At 43.5% G+C, this 26,790-nt stretch overlaps 1 protein-coding gene across 3 annotated transcripts in view; it reads left to right on the forward strand.

Annotated features, from left to right (window-relative positions):
- The first annotated feature begins 1,805 nt into the window (after positions 1–1,805).
- The window catches only part of NUCB2 (nucleobindin 2), a 48,226-nt gene continuing 23,241 nt past the window's right edge, over positions 1,806–26,790 (forward strand). Inside the window, exons 1-4 of one of the 3 annotated variants that reach the window (XM_034770178.1) lie at positions 1,806–1,989; positions 17,310–17,480; positions 18,924–19,031; positions 20,655–20,781. In XM_034770178.1, the coding sequence (XP_034626069.1) occupies positions 17,322–17,480; positions 18,924–19,031; positions 20,655–20,781 (394 nt within the window). In that variant the 5' untranslated portion in view covers positions 1,806–1,989; positions 17,310–17,321. The remainder of the gene's footprint in view (positions 1,990–17,309; positions 17,481–18,923; positions 19,032–20,654; positions 20,782–26,790) is intronic. The other 2 variants (XM_034770174.1, XM_034770175.1) reach the window with 2 other exon arrangements.

Below are 26,790 nucleotides of genomic sequence, written 5' to 3' on the forward strand. Positions count from 1 at the left end.
ATCAGGGATTTCTTGTATTATGTATAGTGAGTGTATTATATAAAAAACAGGTAGTAGGGTTTACAATGTTCTAACAAGAGATTATGCTATTATCATTATCCAGTCAACGTGCACACCACTATTTTGAATTAGTGATAATTCACAGAGAGAGAAAGAAGAAAGCTGAATTTAGAGAATAATTATTAAACAGATTCTTGGTTATTCACTCCAGTCCATAGCACACAGCACCATAAACCCAGTAGAATCTGGCCAAGAGAATATTCACCTCAAATTGTCATCTGCTACACTCCCCCCCCCCCCGCCCGGCCCATTCCCAGTCACCACTATTCAGCAGGTCCGCCCAGAGGGGGGGGGGGGCAAGTGGGGCAATTTGCCCCAGGCCCGGAGTATGTCGGAGACTCCCCACACTTCCGTCTTCCCCCATCCCATCCCCCGGCGTCCTGGATGTGGCACGCTGAGGCTCCGGTAGAGGGGGTAAGCGGCATGGTAAGGGAGGGGCCGGACAACCCCCTGACCCCATCCCCCCACAGCCATGACCCCCAGCTCCAAGCCCAGCCCCTCTGAGCCGGACACCCCCCTGACCCCATCTCCCCACATCCCTGAGCCCAGCCCCTGTGAGCCGGGCGCCCTCCAACCCAGAGCCCAGCTCCCCCCGGAGCCCTGGGCAAGCAGCACCACCCCCAGGCAGCGACAGCCCATTTGCACCAACCATCACCATCACCCAGCGAGAGCCCTTTATGTAACTGCAAATGTCTACATCCCATTAAAGCATTTAATGTTTTCAAATGTTGGATTTAGTGTATTTTCAAATTATTACAAATTAATTTTTGAATGTATTTCACTGGTTATTTTTTACATTTCCAAATACATGTTACTAGAGTATTGCAACTTTTTTTTATGGAAGGGGCCCCCAAAATTGCTTTGTATATGATGCAAATTGGAAGAGTAAAGTCAAAAAAATCCCTTTTCACGGATTCACACAAAAAAAAGTGAAACAGCATGCCTCAATCATGCAATAGATCAATTTGGCACATTAGCCAGGAGGAAGCAGAGTATGAGTGTTTTCCACCACAACCCCATCCCTCCCGTTTTGCAACCATCCCCCCCAGAGGAAGCAGACCGGGAGTGTTTTCAACCACAAACCCCATCCCTCCCGTTTTGCAACCATCCCTGGACCAGTGACAGGTGCATGAGCAGCCCAGTCATTGGAACTAAGCACGGAGAAGCCAGTGGAAAAAATGAAAAGGGGCCACTGTGGTCTCACCTTGGGCTCAGGGGCACGCTCCATACCCACAAACCCTACCTCCTCTTTCACGAATGCAATGAAAGCGGCCACTCGGGTCAGGAAGCAGATCGGGATCGTTTTTGACCACCTATCCCATCCCCTCCTGATTCGCAACCCCATGGACCGGCGGTAGCAAGTTAACAAACAGTTTACCAAACTGCTACGCTGCGTGGCAGAAACCGCTCCCAGTTGCAAAAGGGGAGGGCTGCACTTTGTGCTGATACACCCCTCTCAGACCCCCGAGGAGGGAGGGGGGGGCGGGTCGCGGCTTAGCCTGCGCGGCCAGCAGCGCCCCCTCAGCCCCGGCCCAGCCGAGAGGTGAACTAGCCCCACCCCCTCTGCCGGCGCCGCCACGTACCTTCTCGCCTCAACCCTCCTTGAAACCTGCTTTCCCTCCCGCGCAGCCTAACCCGCGGCCCTGCGGCCGCCCAATCAAAACCCTACGCGATGACCAGAAGGGGGTCAGGCCCCGCCAATCGGCGCTGTCCCGGAGGCGGGACCTATTGCTATAGGAACCGGAGCGGGGTCTGCCGGAGAGCTGCTGCTGGGGGTGCCGGCGAAGCAGCGGCGGGAGGGGGAGGATTCTGGTCGCGCTGTCAGGAGCGGCTGCGGAGCCCTGCCCGGCACGGTCCCTGCCCGAGAGGTCTCTGGAGGCTGCTCCCCCAGCGCTGGATCCTGCCCCTGGGGACCAGAGGGAGAGAAAGGTGAGATCCCCGAGCCTGGGCGCGGAAAGGGGGTTGCGTACAGGGCTCTGCTAGGTCCTCCTGCCTCTAGGCACCCTGGTCCCCACGCGAGGTTTCCCTCCCCACCCTCTGGTTTGCAGCACCTCTTGCCCAGCTCGATTACGGGGCAGCAGTAGGGTTTACAAGAAGACCCCAGAGTTGTGGTGTGTCCAGATGATGTCTAAGGATGGGACTGTGATACTCTCCATGGGGACTTGGAGGATCTGAATGCCAGGGCAGGAGAGGACAGGCTGAGGTGGGTGTAATGGGGGCTGGCTGGGGCAAAAGAAAATTTAGGTTGAAGCTCAGTAAAACTTGCTGAGGTCTGCCCACTTGGGGTGCAGGCTTCCCCGGGAAGGCAGTGGCAGCCCCAGCACCGCGGAAAAGTGCTGCAGAACTAGGATGAAGCAATCCTGTGTTGGCAGGTGCAGTGGGCTAATGTGTCTCCTGTTGATTTCATTTATGGGATTCTCTGAAAAACTCCTTTTCCTCTTCTCCTACAAGTTGAGGAAAAGGACTAATAGTGTTTTTTTAAAAAAGCTGCAGGCCTGGTATACTACCAAATAGCTGAAATAAAATATAGGTGCTTATCTTGTTACCTGTCGCTACAATACACACTAACGAATCTGCGTGGCCAAACTCCTGCGCTACAGTATAGATAAGCACAGCTGGCTCTACCTTATGAGCAGAAAAAGTGTGTATTGAAAATAGCTACATATGTTATATTGTGTCAGTATGTAACACTACTTTATCCAAAATAGCTTAGATAGATGAGAGAATTTTTAGTACATCTCTTTAAGGTGCCACCAGACTCTTTGTTGTTTTTGTAGATACAGACTAACACGGCTACCCCCTGATATTCAGAGAATGAGACTTTTTTTGAGTAGCAGGGAAATTTTAGATAACTAGCAGCTATTCTTAGGGAATGATCCCTCAAGTTCTTACGCAAATAGTCCTTACTCATCTATGCAATCCCCATTGAAGAAGTGGGTTTGAAGAAATGACACTTGAGTAACCCATGTTGTGTGTGTAAGCAGAGCTAGTTTTAACATAGTGGCAGGATGGTTGCTTACCCTGTAGCAGAGGACAGTTGATTGACCGTTTATTGTGCAATCACAGTGCGGGCTGTGGTTTTCCAGTTCTTCCAGGAAACCAAAAATCCCCAAAGCTGCTGCTCTTAAAAATACTAAAATTGTATAGCTTAATAGTCCAAACCACTACAGCTTACAATAGTGCTACTGGTGTTATGGGCCGCTAAGGTAGAATACTGTAGTGTAAGGCTAACCAAGTATGCAAAGGAAATATTCCAGAAGAAAAAGTTTAATCGTGTCTATGAAAATGTCACTTTCTTTACAAATTTTCACAAGAACACAACTGTGTGGCTTTCAGAACAGTTTGGGTGTGTGACACATTTCAGTGTGGGTGGATGGCAGTTTACATTGGCATTACCTGTGATGTAAATATTATTTGCGGGAAAGATAGCATCCAGTATTTTCAAGCTGAAAACATCATAGTAGCTGAGAAATTGTTCCAGTTTACTACTGAATGAGATGACATGAAGGTGGTTTACTTAATAAATAAATAAATAATCAAAATGGTCCTGCAGTGGCCTTGATGCTGCAACCATTCTGGCCCAGATCCCCAGCCCAGACAAGCCCAGACTCTTACTCCCAAGGCTATATAGCAGCTGAAGAACCATTCCTTAAAGTTTACTCAGGCCCAATTTCTGGAATAGTTTCGGCCATTACACAATACCCCACAAAGGGTGAGGAGAAAATCCAAATGCTCCACTCCACCCCATCTGGTAGATTACCACACAGGGAACTTCTACGGAGCAAGGTACCACACAGGCAGTACACCTTACGCAACAGAACTGCCCTAGTTCTACAGTACAGAATCTCTGCATTTAGAGTAAGGGCTAGATTTGCCCATTTGTATGTGAAACTTCTATGGAATCAAATAATAAAAGTCGTTCAGAATTGCTTATTATGAAAATAAAGGATATGAACACCCAAACCAATGTTTAAACAATATGATAAACGCAAAATTAAGGATTGCATTCTCCCCCTTTGGTCTGTACATAACTTTCACTAACATTGAGCGTTATACATGCAATTTGTGTGTCTAATTTATTTACTTAATGGAGGGTTTGATTAAAAAGCAGTTTTTTAACATCTAGTACAAAAGCAATCAGTATAAATTTGTTAGTTGTGGCATGATGTTATTATGTGGATTGTTAGGTAATCTTTACGTTGGCACAAGAAATTGTGTATAAAACCAAAATCTGGGCTCGTAGTCATTTTAAAATAAGATTTCTCTAAGAGAAGACTTCAACAAGTTGACTGTAGTGTTTCTGAATATAAAGCATTAACTAATATAAAATAAGAAAATAGTTATAATAAACCATTTAGGTTTTTTAGACATGCTAGACCTCAGATACATCTATACAACTCCAGTGCAATCATTGTAGTTGTACAGGTAAAAGGGAAACATTTGGCTTACTATCACAAACTTATTTTACATATTGCAGATGTGAAAATATTGACCCATATTTCTAGCGATATGCTGACTAAACAAATGTTTTAATAAAAAAAGATAATGTTTGTTCATTGCTAACTTAAAAGCCCTTATCGGGGTTGCCATAAATTGAACTTCTGTACATCAAAGATGTTTGCCTAGTGATGTCTTGTACGTCTATCTTTTTATTTATTTGCTCAGTAGCCAAAATAAATATCACAGAAGCTCTTGTAATATACATACTTATATATAATATATGAGTATGTATATTATGTATAATATACATACTACACAATCTACATCCCTATAGGTACTATTGGGGAGCATTCTGGCTCTGGAACTGCTTGCCTATAGTCAAAGTCACTGTAGCACGTTTAGTGCCATATCCTGCTCCTATTGAAGTTGATGACAAAACTCACATTAACTTGAGTGGGACCAGGATTTGGCTCTTACAATGTATGATTTAAAGGTCACTTGAAGAATTAAACTATTTTTATCACGTTAGAACACTGTCAACTGTAATCAAGTCTAGATGTTTTTTACATAATAAATAGCAGTTTAGTAGGCTTATGTATTTTATGACTATATGTATAGTGCTGTCAATGTATGTTGTGCTTTACAAACAGAACAAGGCATGTTCTTTCTGCTGAATATCTAAGAAGAGTTAGCCACCCTAGAGAACAAGTTGAAAGGATGAATCAGCTTTGGACAGCAGCCATTGGGAGGGGAAGGAAGGACAGATAAGAAGATGCTGTGAAAACCTGTGGGAGATGACAAAGCAAAAAACATAAAAACCAAGAAAAAAGAAACATATGGGGGAAAATTATAGTGCTACTTTTGTATTTATTAAGAATAGTTTTAATATAAAAAATTACCTCAAAGTGCTCTCTGAAGGTAGATAAGATATGGTTGCTGCCCCAGAGAACTTATAATTTAAATGGAACATGAGTACACTGTGGTGTTGCCACTTCACTTATAACTTTTAGACCAGTGGTTAGAGCAATCCCCTGGGATGTGGGAGACACCAGCTTCAATTCCCCCATCTGCCTGATGGGAATAAAGGATTGAACGTAGGCCTCCTACATCTCAGGACAGTGCCCTAACCACTGGGCTCTAGGATATCGTGGGTTCCTCTGATGTTGTTGCACTTTGGGTAAGTAAATAGTCACTGGAGCAGGGAGACTGGACCCTGAGTCTTCCCTCCCCGATAAGTGTCCTTAGTCCCCAGGCTAAAGTGAAAATTCTCACTTTCTCTGGCCCAATGACTATGTAAGTATTTATCCAAAACGGATCAGCTTCAACAGGAGAGATTAAGCTAAACCTGCATCAGAATATCCTAGAGGTTAGGGCACTCTCCTGAGAGCTGAAAGACCCATGTTCAAATCCTTTCTTCCCATTAGGCAGGAGGAGGACTTGAACCCTGGTGTCTCACATCCCAGGTGAGTGTGCTAACCCCTGGGCTAAAAGTTTAAAAAGGAGGAATCGCTGTTGCCATCATCTCCTCTTCTGACCAGATTTTGTATGGGCCCTGATCCAGTAGGCATACTCAGAGCACACCTACCAGTTTGGCCCAAGAGGCAAGATAGGTGGGGAGAATGCCTATCTTCACCTAGTTTGAGGTTCTCACTGGGGCTTAGTTGTGAGATGTGTTGCACCTATGCCCAGTGGCAGAAATTTATATGCTTAGGGGACTTTTATGGTGAAAACATAAGTGCCAAGGGATTTTAGGCAGCTACAGGTCTAGTGAGCAACTGAGCAGGGGTTTTGAGAATCTCATGGGTTCTTAAATTTGGGTTGAAATACCTTAAGTGAGGAGTTAGGTACCTAAGTCCTTTTGTGGATCTGGGCCTAAGTGACTTGCCCAATGCTACAGAAGGGATCTTTTTAATAATTGAGATGAATGTTTAGGAGTTCTTAGCTTACCAGTCTTGAATTGAAAGACCCTTAGGTAGATCTACTACCTATCTGTCAAATCTCTCTCTTGGTTTTTATATGCATCATTTCATCAGGTAATGCTCATCTCCAAAGTACAGTAATAAAGTACGAAATCATAGAATGATTCTGGATATAACCAAGATGGCTGGCATCACTAATGATGTGCTTTATTGCTTCCACATCAGATGAAGCAGGTATGGGTCAGATTTTCTAGTGTAGAAACTAGGGCTTTGGAGCGGAGTCCGGAGCAGTGGGGCTGCAGGTTTTTGCCTGGAGCCGGAGCAGAGCCGGAGCACAGCTCCAAAGCCCTGGTAGAAACCCATTTGAGTGTCCCATATTAAGCCTAGAGCTATGTGCACATTTACTAGGAGTGCAAAGACAATCTGGCAAATGTGCACATACAAACTGCTGGTTAGGATGCTTTGCTATTCTGTGGCATGCCTGGCTATTCAGCTGTTAAGTTTACACATGTGTACATCATTGTGTACACAGATGTTGTTATACAAATATTAGTGAGCCTCAGTTTTTGAAAACTTGGCTTTGAGCGTTACTTCTCCAAGGAGATTGGCAGTATTGTTCTAAAGAGATACCTGTACTGTTTTCAGGATTGGAGCTATTCTGTTTTCCAATTGTCAATTAACACTCAAAAGGAAATGTTTAGGCTTGCTAATTGAAATATTTTGTATTTGTTAAATTAAGATATAGTCCTGCAGAGGTTTTTTTTGCTATGTTAGAGTCACTGAAACATGCTTTGAAGCACCTGAGAATATGTTTTGTAGTGATCTCCCATAGGCCACAGTTCTTGACAATCCAAAACTCTAATCCTATTCCTATTGAAGTCAATAGGAGTTTGTCATTGACTTCAATGGAAGCAGGTTCAAGAGTGCTGGAATATGGAGTCTGGTTTATTTTCATTTACAAACTTTTTTTTCACATTAGCAGTTCTCTCTTTTGTTGAATAGCTCATTTTTCTAGATTTCATTCTAGATTTTTTTTTAAAACACTCTCCTATGACTTAATGCTTAGAAGAGTGTTTAGTTTTCAGTGAAAGCTTAGAGTATTTGGTCTCTTTATGGACTTTAATATTTGTAATTTTTATATTATTACTTTTGTAAGTAGCTTTCTCTGTGTATTCCAAGAAGAAACCTTTATTCAGTTACTCCTCTAGGATTAGAATACTTTTAGTTCATTTGGAAAGTAACTATCACAGATAGGTCTCTGTTTTTTTACATCAATATTATGATGATTCTTTCATGTGCCACCTCTTTAGCATAGTTTTCTAAATGGCATTCATCTTGCCAGTGGATTTTTTCTATTGCTTTATTATACAGTACTATCATATTTGAGGGGAAATTTAGTGACTAACATGACACATAGTGCAAATATGTAGCATTTTAAATCTAGATGACAATTTTAACATCTTTTGAGGAATACTGAATATCCTTGCTGACAAAACAAAGCAAGTATTCATATATTTCCTTAACAATCAGTGACTAAGACTGGAATGTAATTGATTTTCTGTCTACACTGTTAATGAATTTGACAGGCTTGTACATGTTCTTTTTAAACCATAAACAATTATATGATTTCTGCTTAAGTGAAGAATGAGGGTCAAAACTAACTGCTTTTTACTTTGTGTAACATACTTAAGGCATGTCTTCACTAGCAACTACACTTGGCTCTGTACTCGCGGCACCAGCACTGAGAGAGAGCTTTCCCAGCGCTGTAAAAAAACCACCCCCACGAGGAGAGTAGCTACCAGCGCTGGTGCACTGTCTACACTGCCACTTTACAGCACTGAAACTTGCAGCGCTCAGAGCAGTAGCGTAGCTGGGGGGGAGCAGTGGGAGTGGCCGCTCCCCCACTGAGCACATTCCCCCAAAGTGGCGCCTTTTTAATTTTTACACTCACGCAGGGACGACGTTGTGGGGTGAGACTTTGGAAGCACCTCTTTGCTCGCGGCTTGCAGCGCAGCGGGTGCACCTGTCCCTTTAAACTGGGCAGGAGGGGATGTTCCTATGGTGCCTAGCGGTGGGCGGCTTGGATTTTAAATCCTAGCGGCCGGCAGCGAGAGTGGGGCGAGGTTAGTGCAGGGCCGGAGCCATGCGGGGTGCAGGGCAGGGTAGGGTTCGGGAGCCGCGAGCAGGGGCAGGATCACGAGCGCGGTGGCTGGAAAGTGGGTGAAACCGCCGGGCGCGGTGGAGCCCGGGAAGGTGGCTGGGGCACTCACCGTCAGCAGCGCAGGAAGTGGAGCAATGTGGCCCCAACCTGCTCCACTCCGCCAGCTCCCAGCCGCGGTGCTCCGCTTCCCGCTGCCAGTGAGTGCGGTGAGGTTGGGGAAAGGTTCTCCCCCCCCCCCACTGGCGGCGGGAAGCAGAGCAACGCGGCCCCAGCCTGCTTCACTTCCCTTGCCCAGGCCCCAGCCTTGTCGCTGGGGCCGGGAGGATTGGGGAAAGGTCCCTCCTCCCCCCCGCGCACACACACTCACCAGCAGCGGTGGGAAGCGGAACAGCCCGGCCCCAGCCCGCTCCACTCTGCCAGCTCCCAGCCGCGTCGCTCCACTTCCCGCTGCCGGTGAGTGCGGGGAGGTTGGGGAAAGGACGCTCCCCTGCAGGAGACGGCGGGAAGCGGAGCAACGCGGCCCCAGCCCGTTCCGCTTCCCTTGCCCATTCCCCTACCCCAGCCATGTTGCTTGGGGGGGGGGGAGGGGCACTAGGGAAAGGTCCACCCTCCCCTGCACTCACCAGCGGCGGGAAGTGGAGTGCTGCGGCGTGCTGGGAGCTGTGGGAGTAGAACTGGCTGGGGCCGGGCTGCTCCACTTCTGCCGCTGCTGTTGAGTGCAGGGGGGGATCCCTTCCCCCAAGCCGCCTCCCCTGAGTGACACGGCTGGGGCTGGGGTGAGGGAAGCGGACAGGGCCAGCTCTGACTTTTTTGCCGCCCCAAGCCAACAGATACTTGCAAATCTGCTGGATGAAATGAGACTTGACCAAAAGTTGGTGATTATTTCTTATGTCCCCCTCTGGTAACAGGCCTAGATACAAAGATGATTTAAGTCTGAACAATGAACAGCAAAAATGAAAATAAACTTGAAAAAAAATGAAAATAGACAAGCTCAGATTAGTGTACTAAACAAGAATGTGCTGTAGGATATCACTGAGTGTAATGGGGGTATAATTCCTTAAAGGTAATTAAATATTTATTTCTAAGCTTGTTCCCTACAACTTGGTGAGTGGAGGGTATTTAAACTCATTTCTGATCGTAACACAATTTTCTTTTTCCATTGATCTCTCTCAGCTGGTGGAGATCTATATATTTGGGACCAAAGGTCCACAACACGTAGGTTATGTTAGTGTAATTATATCCATTTTGTTCATTTTATTGCCTACGTATTTAAATATTTTTTTAAAGATGCGCTGTATCCTATCTACACCATAACACTTTCTCAAGACATTAAAATTTTCTCGAGATCCTTTCTAGTCCTATGATTCTATGAATTGTAGCTATCTCCTTTTGCCTAATATCTTTATTCAACGTCAAAGGTTTCCATCAGCCTGTTTTACCTCTTTTATTATGTGTTACACAATAGAGTTGTTTCAGTGACTCACAGTAGAGATTGTCCAACTCTAAAGACTGACTCATAATTTAGTCAGCTATTCTTGCATGCACAATTTGATACATGTAATCTCATGCCATGATGCCTCTAAATCTGGTGACTGTTTTGGTCAGGTTAAGAATATTTGCTATTTTAGTGATCATATTTGACTAATATTTTAAATATTCAACAGTTTGTGTAAGCAGTTGGGTTCCTTCTACTCCTGGAAACCTATGACCCAGGAACCTCTTGCTGCCAATAGCAGAGGGCCCCAGGTTTGCATAGAGTTTTACAGGGATCCCCTGTGTCGGATATACGCATAAAGGTGGCATTTGAGGTCTCTTCTGAGAAATGGTAGCCCACTGGTCATACATTGTAAAATGTATGAATGGATAATATTTAAGGAGTTGTGTCTGTACTGAAAATTATGTTTTTAAGGCAGGTAACCTGGAGGTGACATATCTGAGGTTCCTTTCAAGCATGAGGTAACAGACACTTATCTCTCTATCTGGTCATGTATGTATCGGGCATTGTATGTCACACTGGATGCCTGTTTGCATACTGAGCAAAATGCTAATCAAGCGACTGTGAAGCTGTCAAGAGAGAAAATTTACAGGAAAAAATAAACAGAGGAAGGGAGATCCTGTTTATTAGTAAAGACGGTAAATTGCTGGGGTATATCTGGGGGTACAGAGGTACACCCTGGATCCTTCACTGAGAAAGCAAGCTAACAGTGTGTTTGTCTTATGAAAGGAGGGTCACAGCCAAGCCTGGTTGTAAAAGGCTGGAAGGACTTCAGGTGAATATTGCTCTATAAGACAGGAAAGTATCCAGCTAAGGCAATCTGGGTTCTAGAATGCTTGTTATGATTTTTATTTTCTGTGTGAGCATTTGTTTCCAGTACTTCTACTTGCTATCATTTGCATCTCTATACCTTGCTAAATAAAACTTTTACTCGTTTTCACTGTAACCATGTCTGTGTGCTCTGTATTAAGCAAAGAAGTTATCTTAGGTGTAACTGTAACCTGGGGGCACTGATTCTTTGGAAGCAGCAAATCTGTGAATACTGTGAGAGTCCAGTGGAACAAGGGCTAGACCCTCAGAGAGCGATGCTTGGAGGGCTCAAAGTTGGAGTGTGCCTATCGCTAATTTGTAGAAGAGAGAGAGAGCAGGGCCTGTATAGGCCTAGAGGTGAGTGCTCGTGTTGCCTGTGGCTGGTGGAATCGGGGAGCTGACCCCTGGCAGGCACAAACAAGGCTTACTATTGCTAAGTTCAGGTGGTAGCGAGGTGACTCATAGCACCCGGGTGCCCCCAGGAAGCATTACAAAACCCACTGTTAAAACTCAAGTTCTGCAAAGTCAGTGGCAACAGATCTGTGAATTTCTTGTCCATCCATTTCAGCTTCTCCATAATTTTAACTCTTCTCCACACCTGCAGGTTTTTCTGCTTAGGCTGGACTATCATACTATCCATTGTTGTATGCAGTGTAGCTGCAGCCGTGTTGGGCCCAGGATATTAGAGACAAGGTGGGTGAGGTAATATCTTTTATTGAACCAACTTCTCTCTCCCCAACAGAAGTTGGTCCAATAAAAGATATTACTTCACCCACCTTGTCTCTCTAATATCATGCAATCGTTGGAATGCTGCAGTGCAGGCTATCTACCTAAAAGGTCTGACCCAGCAATTTGCATCTTCTTTTGATAGCCTGGTTTTCAAAGCACTGCATCATGTCAGGAAGATGGGACAGATACAGGGAGGATCAGGTCACATTCCAATATCTTATCTGATAATACTTAATCAGAGGGTGGAATTTTCAAGAACACCTAATTTGCTTAGGAAATCAAGTCTCATTGAAAGTCAATGGGACTTGTGCTCCTAAGTTATTTAGTTTCTTTTGAACATCCCACCCAGACTAAATATCTAGTTTAAAAAGAACTATGAAATATTTAAGGTTCTTAGAAGCTGAAAATATTCTCCCAAATTAAGGAGTATATTTTTATGAATGCTTTTTACATGCACAATTTGCACCAACAATATTTGCATCCACAAAATGAACTGCAGGTATAAATTTAATTACTGATCTGGCTAACTTCCTGATTTGCACTCACAATCAGGTGCAAATACTCAGAACTGCAACCAAAATTCAGTTGTAAGTTGAAAACTTCATGTGCAAATCTTGTGGGCAGAATTTGTGCCTGCAAAAGAGACTACCCTTTTGAAAATATGAACCCAAATATTTACTCTTACATCCTCTTTCTACACCATGATATCTTAACAGCAAGCAATTCTAAGATACACCAATAGCCTACATTATTGCTCTCCAAAGCATTAGCAAATATTGTCCGTAGAACAAGCAAATAGGACTCCAATTTCCAGATGTCACTATAAGTCAGGACAGTTCTTTGAAGCCTCATTTGTTTGTTTTGGTTTGAGTGCAATGCAAAGCAGGGTAGTAATAGTACCAAACTCATCCATAAAGTACATGTAATAAGCTTCATGTGTATATTCAACTACCATTTTACATCTTCAAAGCACTGTACAAGCACTCACAATACACCTTTGGGATAGCAGGGCCAGATTAATGCAGGGGCTTTAGGGGTTGCAGCCTGGGGCCCCAGTGCAGCAGGCTCAGGCAGACTGCCTGCATGCTGTGACCCCATGCTGCTCCAGGAACTGGCCAAGAGGAGCTGCGGGGGCGGTGTTTGTAGGCAGCGCACGGAGACGCACTGTCCCCCTCCCCCAGGGGTTCGCAGAGATGTGCCAGCAGTTGGCTGCTTCCGGGAGCGGCGTGGGGCCATGGCATGCAGGCAGGCAGCTTGCCTGAACCCTGCTGCGCCGCCGGCCGGGAGCCCTGTGGTAAGCGCCTCCTGGCCAGAGCCTGCACCTCGCACCCACTCTTACACCCCACCTCTTGCCCCAGGTCAGAATCCCCTTCTGCACCAAACTACCTCCCAGAGCCTGCACCCTCTCCTGCACCCCAACACTGCCCCAGCTTGGAGCCCCTTCCTGCACCCTAACTCCCTCCAAGAAAGAAACTAATATAATGGCTGTTCTAAGGTAAGAAGTAGGCTATTTTGAATTAACTTAACCATAGTCTACATGTTTTAAGACTGAAATGTAGCCATAGAATAGCTTTATGTTAATTAAAAGGCAAGTTTAGTATAGCATTAATAGCCTCGATGCCATAATTGTGATAATTTTGTTTTAAATTAGGAAAAAGACTTGAGCCCCACAAAATCTAATAGCCCCAGGCCCACCGGAGAGTTAATCCAGATCTATCCTGTGGGATAGATATTAAAATATTCCCATTCCACAAACTATGGGCCAGGTTCTGATCTCAGGTACAACAGTGGAAAAGTAGAGTAATTCCATTAGTTACAGCAGTGTAAATTCAGTGTAGTTGAGAGTAGAATCTGGCCTTATGTTTCAAGTTTCCCTGAAAAGTCAAGGCTAAAATTTACAACTGTGGCTTTTGATTTTTCATTGCCCAACTTGACACTCGGGGCTTAATTTTCAAAGCTGCCAAGCATCTACACCTCCTATTAATTTCAAGCTGAAGCTTAGCAGCTATGAAAATTAGGCTAAAACTGTTCCGTGCGTGCGCGCATACACACAATCAGAGACCACTGTTGAAAGTGCTGGCCTTAGTGACATGCCCAAGGCTAAAAGTGGCAGAGCAACTTTTAAAAAAAAAACTACACACTTCTGCAGAGTGATTTATGGTAATATTCAGTTAGTATTGTTAACATTTATGAAAACATATGCATTTATGAAAACATCTCAGACCAAACAAAACAAGTATCTTTAAAGGCCCAAATTATTGTAAGCTTTATCATAGAAAGCAAGAATGCAGTTTCTTTACATGAACAATTAAAATATTTGCTCTTTTGATCTCCATAAGAAACACTTTTGAAAAGATACATCAGAGTATGTTCACTATGTCCTCAGGCTCTGGTCATTAACTTCCTTCTGGTCATTAACTTATGTTCATGTCTATTCCTAGGATTTCCTGCTTCCTTTCTCCCTTTCATTTGTCCAGTTCACCAGACTGCCCTCAAAGCAGCACATTTGGGGAAAATTTTCAGGGAAGTGGTTTCACAGTTTGACTGTGGATTTGACCCTGTCTCCTCTGATTTCAGAGCGGATTCCTGAAATTCAGCTCTTCTCCAGGATTGTCTTTAAAAATACTGAGGTGACAACTCAGTTTAACAAGTGTCTGTCCTAACTTTTTCTTCTGGGGGTGAGGGTGGAGGGAGGATGGCTGTGCCTCAACCAATTTTAGAATTAACCCTTTTTCTCACCACCCTCCAAACCTCCACATCTACACTATTAATACATCTCCTATAGCAAACTTTACTACAACACAGTTCTCCTCTAACCTAAAATAAGCCTGGTAACCAATTTGTAGCGTAGACTGGGCCGTCTAAGGTTGCAGCAGTTAGATTATATGGTCATGGTCCAGACTATGCTATAAATTGGAAGCAGGTTTGTAATTAGGTTCCCTGAGGTTGTGTTTGTAATGAAACATTTAGGGGCCTGCCCACATTATGAGTAAAATGGTGTTTCTGTAACCAATTTGTGACTTTATCTGAACTGGTTGCCACAAATACGGTTGAGCTATTTCCACAGACAGTAGCTTTTATTCACAATGCAATCATTTAACTGAGCTTGTGCATTCGACTACTATGTTGCCTAAACATGTTTGTATTTGGGGTATCCTGCTCAGCAGAGACTAGGGATAGAACTGGAGAACATGCAAAAAGAGTGGCATTAGCAGCACATGGGGCAATGAACTCTGGGAGGAAGAAGTATCAGGTAGTGAGGCACAATAATGGGGTCTTGCTCACAGGACAACAGTATTACAAAGTGGTTACAGGGAGACCGCCACTGGCCAGCTTAGGGGGTTGCTGGCACAAGTGACACATGATTAGCTGCCATTGTTACTAATCAAATATTAGTCACATTGTATGTAAACACAGACTGCCACTAACAGGTTACAACTGCAGTTAAAAGCTGTACTATAGCTAGAGACATAGGGTTGCTTTCCTGCTACTTCTTTTCCTTTATCCAGTTGGCCTATTCTGCCCTGGTAGCCTAGTGCACATGAGTAGTGGGAGGGGAGCTGACTGCAAGTGTATCAGTCTTGGTTGTTTGTGTTTCCGATATCCCGCTTGCTAAGTGCCTCCTCATTAATTATTCCCTTAAAATTGTTAATGGACTTTGTACAGCTGTGTACTGCTTATTTGCACCTCACTCACAAAAATCCCCCAATGTCAAAAGCCAAGGATGGTGTTTGTTTGTTTTTTTTGAAAATTCATGACTCAGAGAAGTATGGACAAATACTCATCCTTGCCTACTCTACCATCAAATTTAAGAGGGTGCAAACCATTAACTATCTTGATAATTGTTAATAAGATCCTCAGAATGAATCTGTGTATTGTATTGTTAAAATTGTAATGCTAGACAAAGTGTTTTTTAAAAAAACCTGATAATCTTAATTATTGCACATTTTGTATGATCAGGACACGTCAGACTTCTAAAAATATTTAGAACAGTGAACAGCCTCACAGATCAACTGTCTAGAGCCATTGCAGGCCACAGAGAAGTTACCAACACTATGCTGAGGTTAGAAATTAACTTACTGATTCCAGCAAATCAGTTCAGATTTTTTTATGGGAATGATCCAGCAAAAGTTAATCTGATTTACTTTGTTCACCGCTGCTGACACTGAAAATAACACATTCAGTGCATGATTGGTGGCAGCAACAGCAGCTCCTGCCAGATACCAAGAACTAATGTCCGAGTTAGTCTACTAATTTCCGTAGAGTTACTCTACTCCAACCAGGCATTTTTTGCGGATTGCTTTAAATAAGAAAAAAATAATCTCAGTGAATCCTTGGGATCCTTTTAGTCTGTGAAATGCTCAACAAAAGATGTATATAATATACAATATTAGCTTTCTCACTTTATTTCCTCAACAAAAGACTTAAGATTGTCTGTATTAACATCTGTATATCTATTCTTTGTTTGTGTTATCACAGATAAAAACAGGAAAAGTTAAGATGGGGTGGGGGAAAATAAACAGTAGCTGTTTAATTCTTTTAGCATTTTTATCTCCATTTAGCTTCTCAGCAAAGGACCAGCTGAGATCAGACAAAAAAGGTGCCATGCTTCCCTACTGGGGACTTCATTATATGTCCAAGAAAACTGGCACTGCATGCTCTAGATTCAATGACAGCAAATCTTTGATGAATAAATACTTTGTGATAGAATTATCTGCATGGCTAGTTTTAAGAACTTGTACAAAAATTGCTCTTGTAGTGAGTACACTTCTTTTGGTTTGGTTCATGGTACATTTGTTGTATGTTATTACATCTCTTTCTTTGACATATCTAAGCTAATTACACATGGAGGGCACCCTATTGAAAACTTTTAGCTGTTTTCTGAGAATTATCTACATCACTGACCTAGCAAAGGAACGTGCAAATACAACATCATCTGTTACTGATCCATCCCTTGAAATGAGTAGAAGTGCTAAAACTACTTCCGTAGACTGTAAAGCTACCGTGGACATTAACAATATAACAGCCCAAATGTTTAAAGGCCTCTCTAGACCACCAGATGCTGGAACAATTTGAGGACTTCTTTTCATCCTTTCCTAAAGATATGGGGGTCAGGGGAGAATCTTGGTTCCAAAATAGGCAAGTCCTATACAATTCCTGAGGCCTGATCCTGTTCCCATTATAATCATTGGAAAGCTTGCCATTGATTTCAGTGAGAGTAGTAGCTGGACCTTATTTTGTATAGTATCTTTCACACTAACTAACTAACTGACAATTGTACAGGACTTTGAACATCTAAATTAATGTATAAATCCTAAGCTTTATTGCCACCCAAACCATTCTACAGAATTACAGATAATACCACAGCAGATTTAAGAGTCTTCACTTAAACATACAGAAGCCAATATAATAATCCTTGTAATGCCTCATCTTTTATCTCTCTGTGGGTAGGGCACTTGCTACATTGCATATGCTAGCAGTGTAATATCACTACCATTTTGACAGCCTAGTGAGGTCTAATTATTAATCTGTTAAGATTTTAAAATAATCCTTGAGTAGTATTTCTGTTTAACCTTGTTTGGCTCTAATGTCCCTTGATGGCTTTATAATGTATAATCCGTAGGATTATTGCTGGTGCTAATATGAATGGTGTTTATACTGTCCAATAACCTAGTTTATTTCTGATAAAACCTAGCTCTAGTGAGTGATGATGATGTTTCAGATGAGGTGGAGAACCATCCTATCGCAACAGTGTGTTCTGCTGGTGACATGTCTCCTAATCAATTTGGAAGCAGTGCCTATAGACATAGACAAGACAAAAGTTCAAGGAGAACCCCATGTAGAAGGAGCAAAAATAGAAACCCCGGTAAGTAAATGAAAGGTATTTTATTAAATACTTTGTACTAAAAGGCAGTGTTTTTTCTTTCAATAACAAGCTCATTGATCTTTTTCATCTTGAGATTTGTCCATGACTAGTCCTTCTAGGTGCTGTAATAAATAATAATTAACTTTGTTAGTGCTGTACTCCAAGGAGAAGCTAGTAGTATTTCACCTTTCCATGTGGAGTGGTCATATTCAGTGTTCAATACCTGCTCCCGTCTCTCGCTCCCTGATGTGGTAGGACTAGGGAGGTAACGGAGCCAATGCACAAAGCTCCTGATGGGAGGAAATTCCTATTGTACACCTCCTCCCAACTGATTGAGTGGCATTAATAAGCTAAAAGGAAGTTCTATCCAGTTATCTTTGGCAGGAAGAATGCTGGTCCCAACTTGGACCTCAACAGAGAGTGGAACAGGGTTAAATCAGGGAAATACAGAAGGATTTTCGCAAGCAATTTTCCTAGTAATAAAATGCAGTGGGTAACCATGTCAAATAATGACAGCTGAGATAATGTGTTTGCCAAAGTGGAAAATGGAGTTGCCATGAAACAAAGTGCACGTAAGAGCTTTTAGTTATTAAACAATAATATTGCTGTTTAGCAAGTGAAGTCCTGCTACTAAACATGAAATCTTGGAGAGGGGTAGCTCTATACCCACACGGTTCAATTCTAGCTGGCTAGGCTCCTCCAGATTGTTCCCTTTGCCCCAAACTCACAGGGGAAAACACAATGGATGTGACTATAGCCTGCTGCCATACAAACTTTTGCTGGCTTGATATGAAGCTTCACCCTCTTGGGGCAGCTCCAGCTAGTTAGCACCCAGCAATTCTGTCCCAATGGCCCTGTGCAAATGGTCCTGTACTTCCTGTAAATTCCCCCAAGATTTGCATGATTCTTGGAGGTGGATATCGGGTTATGGGGGCAAAACTTGTGGCTGCTGCTTCTATCAGGATGGGAATGAAGTGGCACATTATGCTCCCTAAAAAAGAATTCCTAGTAAACTCAGAAAGTGGAAACTCAAGGAGATAATCTCCTGTAGGGGAAAATGGTGGGTTTATGCCATTCTGAATTGTTGTGGTCTATTTGTCTACCAAGTAAGTTACAGATTAAAGTTTTTTTTTTTTGTTTGTTTGTTTTTAATTTATGTGATAGGCCCCAAATGTGCATGATGTATGTTCTTAAATCTCTATCTGCCTTTATTCCTTTGTCAACTTCTAGAACAAAAAGGGAACAGAGGAAATTAGCTTGTGTATGATAACTGTGCAAAGCAAAGAAATTCGTATCTTATTGCTGATATACTGAGTCAGTGCATTATGCTCAATACTACTGATGTTTGGGATTTTGTGTGATTAGATTAAATCTTTGCATTTATATGGAAATAAAACATTTGGGGGCATATTTTTTTCTAATCTCAAACTTCTTTTCCTAAAGGATACTGGGCTTTATTATGATGAATATCTCAAGCAAGTGATAGATGTCCTAGAAACAGATAAACATTTCAGAGAGAAACTTCAGACTGCTGATATAGAGGAAATAAAGGTATGTGCAAAGATCAATAGAATTTAATCAAGACTAGTTTAGACAGCTACAAATCAATGATAGTTTCATATTTTTCTGTTCATCTTAATTTTTATTTAGTATTGCCTTTACATTACTTTTTTATAGCTTACACAATTTAAATTAGACTCTTTAAAGAGATCTTGATCTCTGCAGCTACAGGACAGATTTAAATTAAATTAATGGAGATATCCCATCCTAGAACTGGAAGTGACCTTGAAAGGTCATCCAGTCCAGTCCCCTGCCTTCACTAACAGGACCAAGTACTGATTTTGCCCCAGATCCCTAAGTGGCCCTCTCAAGGATTGAACTCACAACCCTGGGTTTAGCAGGCCAATGCTCAAACCGCTGAGCTATCCCACCCCCGGAGAGCTGTTTTTTAAAGAAACTGTACCATATCAGTCTTCCAAGAGGTTTTAATTTGTTACCTAACTATTAATAAAACAACTAGATTCAGATATCTTGTTTTTGGGAAACATTTATTAGCGTTTTCCTGCAAAATGGAAAGCAAGGCCTTAAGAATTCTTTGAAATTCAGAAGGAACAGCACAATGTTCATTAATGTCAAAATGGCTCTTAGCATAGCTCTCACTTTGTTGCCTGCCAAGTGATTCAGCGCACTACTGAGCCAACGGCAGAGAGGCTTCTCTACCCTTCCAGATGGAAGCAATGAGCCACATGTGAATTTAATGACGTGGAAAAGGGTGGGGGAAGTAGAGAAACATAAAAAAGCCTGATCCTGAAGCCACTGGGAATTGAGGACAACACATGGTCTTCAAGTTTTGTGATAAAGGTGGCAGTGTTTGGGAAGAATAAAAAAGACTGAGCTGTGGTTCTCTTCTCTTCCCAGCACCCCTACTTCAGGTACCACTCCAACCACTGTCTTGGTGTTCTTTTCTCTCCCGCTGTTGCCACCCTAGGTTATGTTCATTCCTCCTCCGCCCTTCTCCAATCCCCAGGTCCAGCTGGCTGCTCCACATTCTCTTATGGTGAGGCTGGGGAGAAGAGAGCACTAAGCTTTCATTCCTCTTGCATTACCTTTGATGTAAAGCTCTGCTGCTGCTAGAGTCTGACAGCTCTGGGATCCACTCCATTCCTGGCACAGTCCCTGGGGGGCTGGTAACAGTCTTCAGGTGCTGCTGAACATTCTTACAGCACCCTAGGTGGCTGCTACTGTGCTGATTCCTCCTTCAGCAAGAGGTTGGCTCCCACAGCACCCTGTTGAGCTGCAGTTCTCTGTGGACCACATGATGAGAACAGCTGATTTACAGAATGGTTACTCACTTCTGAAGAGATCTTTAAATACAGATACGCAGCTGTGCTTTAGGGTCTTGGTTTAATTGTGGTATCTGGAGCATCAACTTTTTTTTTTTTTTTTAAAGGCAGCTTAAAGTCTTTCAGTGAGTGCCCTGCCCCAATTTCTATTTTCATAAACTGACAAAGTTCATATTCCTCTTCAAACAATGTGTGAGATACTTATGATGTTTATATGGTCTTCAGAATTGACAATGGCTACCATGAGTAGAGAGTCTTACAGCCCACGTGTGGTGGGCATTTGAAAACTACAACACGATTGTCTTTATAGATCACTTATTTATTTTAACAGAGTGGAAAGCTAAGCAAAGAGCTAGACTTAGTAAGCCATCATGTGAGAACAAGGCTGGATGAACTGAAAAGACAAGAAGTGGCAAGGTTAAGGATGCTAATTAAAGCTAAAATGGATTCCTTTCAAGGTAAGCATACAAAGCAGAATTCAGACAATTAACAGATTGGTCTTTATCAGATAGGTGCCTGGAATCCATCAATTTTGTTCACTGGCTCCTATCAGCAATAATGATTAAACTGAGTTGGAATGGTAAAATGGTCCCCATTTCATACTCTTGAGATGGAAAGTATGAGAAAGAGCGTGTCCTTCTAGAAAATCAGGGAGAAGAAGGGAAGCAATCTGTGTCTTACAAGTAAGAAAAACTGATGCTGACAATGGGACTTTTAGATGCTTATAACTATTTCTCAGACAACAGTTTCCCTCAATGTCTCACTTTTCACATCCCTCACTGTGTTCTAGCAATATGGCAGGGTTGAATTTAACCAATTAAACTGTTGAGGGATTTTCCCAAAGCACAAAACTACATGGTCTAGTCACTTAGGTGCCTAAGCTCAACTTTTAAGCACCACTGAGATCCTTAGAAACCCTGCTCAGCTTCCACCTACTCCTGTAGGCACGTAAATTCCCATGGTGCCTATGTTTCCACCAGTGGGCATGAACTAAACTTCTGATGCTGCTTGGCTCCCTATCCCATGCCTAAGCTTCACTAGGATTCTCAAATGAGGGTGTTCCCCTGCCTCTCTCTCCTGCTGGGCTTGATCCAATAAGGTGAGCTCAGAGTATGCCTAACCTGCACAAAAGACAGCGTGGGTGACCAGATCAGGAATGTGTGTGTGGAATTACAGCACTCACAGGGGCTGTAGGAGACCTGTTTCCAACTCCTCACTGTGCCTAATTTGGAGCAGGGACTTGAACTTGGGTCTGCCCCCTTCCACAAGGCTATTTGGTATTGTGGGTTAGGGCTCTCTGTCTTTCCCATTGGAGCTCTTCCACTCTGTATGAATAATTAAATACTCACTGGGACAGAGAGGAAAAGAGAAAGATATAGACTCTGTAGCCTGGGGGCTTAGGCATTTCCTGGGATGCAGGAAACCCATGTTGCACTCCCTACTCCAGTGACCCAGGTGGCTGTTGCTTATAACAGGTTGGGGTCACATCAACAGCCACTCGCCCTGAAGAGAAAGTACTGACCTGACCTGGCTTAGGTGCTCAATTCCAGGAGCAGGTGTGTGACTGTGAATCCTAAGCACAGATAGGCACCTCCCTCCTGTCTAAAATTAGGTGCCTCACTACCTTTGAGAGGTGGCGCTTATGTCTTACCCTTCTCTTTGGCATTTCCTACTGGCTAGTTTAGACAGCTCCCTGCTCAGCATGCTGGTTTATATGAATCACATTTTTAGGAACCTAACTCTCCCCATGTATTGTACGGGGAGCCTGGGTGCCTTACTTGGGGGTGAGAATTCCATTGGGTGCCAGAGTGCCTAAAAATTAGGCATTGGACTCCTATGTCCCTTTGTGGATTTAGCGCAATCTACTTTTTTTTTTTTAAAAAGGTGTTTGGAACAGGGTTTTTTTTTAAACTGGTCGACTAGCTCAAAAGTGGCTGTCTTTCTTTCAACCTTCTCCTCACCAGAAATTAACATGAGAAACTCAGCTCAAAGGATTTTTGTTGTTGTTGCAGTTCAAGCATCAGAAACAGGGACTTGGAATGAAAGTGTCTTCTTGTCCATAATTATAGCATTGCTAATGCTACACTGCAATCTACTCAGTAGGCCTTTATATTTAGAAACAAAGTATACAAGTTTCCAGCGCGTACAGTTCCTGCTAGCTTGCCTGGCAGGGGGTACTGCCTCATCTGCTTGCCCAACGCTGCACAATTTAATTCTAACATGCAAAATATAAATTAAAAAAAGTTACCAGGGAGACTTGATGCAAACCTTTTACTGGAGGTTTCTTTCTGAAAAGAATTGTATTCACAAGCACAGAGTTTCTGATGGTGATGCTAGGAATATCTTCCAAAATATTCTGCTTAGTTTTTTTTTTTTTTTTTTTTTTTATAAAAAGTGGATGTGTAATTTTTCTGCGCAGATTTATTAGCGCAGTAGGGGCCTGATCCAATTCCTTACCAAGTCAGTGGAAAGACTCCCATTGATTTCAGTGGGCAATGAATCATAACTTAAGCTTGTATTCTTTCAGTGTTCTGCCATCCCGCTGTGGCACTGGTAATGCCAGGAGAAAGCCAAAAATCTTTGGGGAAGGACTGTATTTTTACTGCTTTTTAGTGAAGTGCTTATTCCCAGTCATTAATTAGCCACTGGGCCACCCTGGCCACGGGCAATTGGGGGGGCCCCAGAAAAATGGGTGCCCCGCACCTCCAACTCGCTCTGCCCACCTGGCACCCCTGCCGGGGAGCCCCTGTGCCCAGACTCCACTCTTCACTGCAGCGCCGGCTGGGCGGAGCAGGGCACTTCCCCACGCCAGCATCTCAAGTGGCAAGAGCACTGGGAGGGACTGCAGGCGGAAGGGGCCCCCACTTGTTCTGGCCCCGGGGATCTACAAAACCTTTATCTGCCCCTGGCTATTCCAATGGGGCCTTGATCCCTGATTGGGACCTCTGGGTGCTATGTCCTACAATTAGTAAATAATAATAAAATTGGCCTAGAGCTTTAGATCACTTTTCAGTCTTTTGTGCTTTTCTTTTTAAATGAAAGTTACAGTCCAGAGAACACAGCCCACCACATATCCTCTCCAGAGGAATAAATGGGTTGCTTCACATATGTACACAAGACCCACAGTTCATCACAGATTCTAATGCAGGCAGATTTCCCCCTGAAGTTGTGATGAAGCTCACAATAATCTAATTAAGGATAACTAGTGTGGATGGTACAGTGGATGGTAACTTTATGTAGCTGAAAATTTCGTTGTAATGCCCCATTGTGACGGGTTGGATCACAAAAACCCCTTTGGGACTGCCACCTGATGTGCTGAGACTACCTCTGAGCCCGTTTTCCCTGGCAGCTCGGGACTTCAGTGCCCTGCCTGGTTTGCCAGACACGTTAGCCTGCTACAAACACAGACCCAGGTCTGAACCACGTCCCCCAAAAGCTGCAGACTTAACTGAAAACAGCTTAAGAAGTGTTCCAGTCTCCAGCACTCAGATACCCAACTCCCAATGAGGTCCAAACCCCAAATAAATCCGTTTGACCCTGTATAAAATGTATACAGGGTAAACTCAAATTGTTTGCCCTCTATAATACTGATAGAGAGATATGCACAGCTGTTCCCCCCCCCCACCCCCGGTATCAATACATACTCTGGGTTAATTAATAAGTAAAAGTGATTTTATTAAATACAAAAAGTAGGATTTAAGTGGTTCCAAGTAATAACAGACAGAACAAAGTAAATTACCAAACAAAATAAAATAAAACATGCAAGTCTAATACAGTAAGAAACTGAATAAAGATGAAACCTCACCCTCAGAGATGTTCCAATAAGCTTCTTTGTCAGACTAGCCTTCTCCTAGTCTGGGCTCAGTCCTTTCCCCGGTACAGTCCTTGTTCCAGCTCAGGTGGTAGTTAGGGGATTTCTTATGACTGCAGCCCCCTTTGTTCTGTTCCACCCCCTTATATATCTTTTGTACAAGGCAGGAATCCTTTGTCCCTCTCTGGGTTCCCACCCCTCCTTCTAAATGGAAAAGCACCAGGTTAAAGATGGATTCCAGTTCAGGTGATGTGATCACATGTCACTGTAAGACTTCATTACCCACTTGCCAGCACACACATATACAGGAAGACTTACAAATAAACAGAGCCATCTACAACCAATTGTCCATGTTAATGGGAGCCATCAAGTTTCCAAGCCACCATTAATGGCCCACACTTTGCATAATTACAACAGGACCTCAGTTATATTTCATATTTCTAGTGTCAGATACAAGAATGATACATTTATACAAATAGGATGACCACACTCCGTAGATTATAAGCTTTGTAATGATACATTACAAGAGACCTTGTGCATGAAGCATATTCCAGTTACATATTCACACATTAACATATTTTCATAAAATCATAGAGTGCAAGGTCACCACCCATGAACCCTCGCTGTCTCAGAAGATCAGCATTATTGTATTTAGTAGCATGTACTCACTCAAACTAAATCCTCAGACTGCAGATGTATGTATGCTCTGTGTGTGTATGTATGCACAGTGGTCACATTTTTCAAATTTGGATGTCACTGACTTCAGTGGGAGCTGCAGGCATGCAGCATTTCTTTTATTTAGATCTCTAACTTTAGGTATCCAGGTTTGAAAAATTTGACCAGCCTGCCTAACTTTAACAACCTGATTTTCAGAAGTGCTGAGCACGCACAAATTCCACAGAAGTCAATAAGAGCTGCAGGTACTCAGCCAGGCAGCACCATGCCAGGTATCCAGATGCCTAAGCTCCCTCCTCCCACAGCCTCCTGCACAAATCATCATAGGCACCTAACACTGAAGGCAAGTCTATACTACAGCGCTACATTGATGCAGCTGCACCACTGTAGCACATCTGGTGAAGATGCACTATGCTGATAGGAGAGCACTCTTCCCGTTGGCATAATTAGTCCATCTCCAGAAGAGTCAGAAGCTATGTTGGCGGGAGAACATCTCCCGCCAACAAAGCCCTGATGTGGATAGCTCTTAAGTCAATGTAACTGATGTCGCTCAGGGTGGTGTCTTTCACACCCCTGAGCAACGCAAGTTACAGCAATGTAAGCGGGAATGGAGACTAGCCCTAAGAGAGGAGTTGCAGCAGAGAATCCCAAGCAAAAGGAGGCACTGCCCTGGAGCCCAGGTTGAGATGCCTATCTCCAAGGGGGGTGGGGTGGGGCTTAGCACACGTCCTTTGGCTTGGCATCTCCCATTGACTAGTTTAGGTGAGGCGCCTCCTAGTGAATTTTGTGAATTCCATTCTGAGGCGCTTATCTCTTTGTTCATTGTATAGGGAGCCTAGGTGTTGAACTCAGGCTTTGTGAATCCCAGTGATTTTCTAGGCACATAAATTCCTTTGTGAATCTAGTCCTTAACCCACAGACTTAGGTGCCTAAATCCCAGTTTTAGGCACCATTACGATCCACAAAACTCCCTGTTGGCTGCCGCCAAACGCTGTAGGTGCCTAAACACTCAACACTTAAGTTTTCTGAGGCACCTAAATTTCTGCCTCCGGGTATGCACACTGCTGCCTTACTCAAGGCACCCGGGTACCATCTCCCACCTAAGCCTCATTGCAATACATGAACTAGGGGAAGATAAGCATTCATCCACTTATCTTGCTGCAGGGCTAGATTGGGTAGGTGTGCTCAGAGGTCGCCTACCAGACTGGGTTGCAGTTGTAGTTGTGGTGGTGCTAACACTGTCCAGATTAAAACTTTTAGCCCAGTGTCTCACCTGGGATGTGGGAGACAGGTTTGGTTCCCACCTCAAGCACAGTGATTGGAGCAGGGGTACTGCACTCTGGATCTCCCACCTTCTAAATGGGTGTTCTAATCTCCAAGCTATAAAGTCATTTTTTCTCTCTCTCTAGTCCAGCAACTAAGTATTTATGCACAGTGGAACAGCTTCAACAGGAGATACTGAATGAGCCCACATCAGAATATCCTGAAGCTCAGTGGTTGGAGCCATCAGAGGTGTGGAAGACCCCTATTCAAATCCTCTGTTCACCGCTCCATGAGGGGGGAAATTGAAGCTGGGTCTCTCACATCCCAGGTGAGGGCTCTAACCACTGGGCTAAAAATTATATGGTCATCGCCTCTTCTGTCAGTTTTGCGTGGAGTGAGGCAGATGCTTCAGCTGCCTGACTCCAGAAGAGGGGTTTGCAGTTGTGGATTGCAAGCAGAGCTGAGTTCCTACCTGCAGTCTGGACTTAGGTGCCTATCTTCAAGAATGTAGTGGCTTCGTACACCCCCCTTCTCTAAGATATTTCCAACTGGCTAGTTTAGGTGGGGAGCTGCCTAGCTTGCTGGCTTTTTTTGGATCACATTCTTAGATTTCTATCTCTCCCCATTCACCATGTAGGGAGCCTAGGTGCCTAATTCAGGCTTTCTGGATCACAGTATATTGTGACTTTATGAGCACCTAAAAGTTAACGCTGAGCCT

The sequence above is a fragment of the Trachemys scripta genome, chromosome 4 (assembly GCF_013100865.1).
Source record: "Trachemys scripta elegans isolate TJP31775 chromosome 4, CAS_Tse_1.0, whole genome shotgun sequence".
NCBI classification, from domain to species: domain Eukaryota; kingdom Metazoa; phylum Chordata; order Testudines; family Emydidae; genus Trachemys; species Trachemys scripta.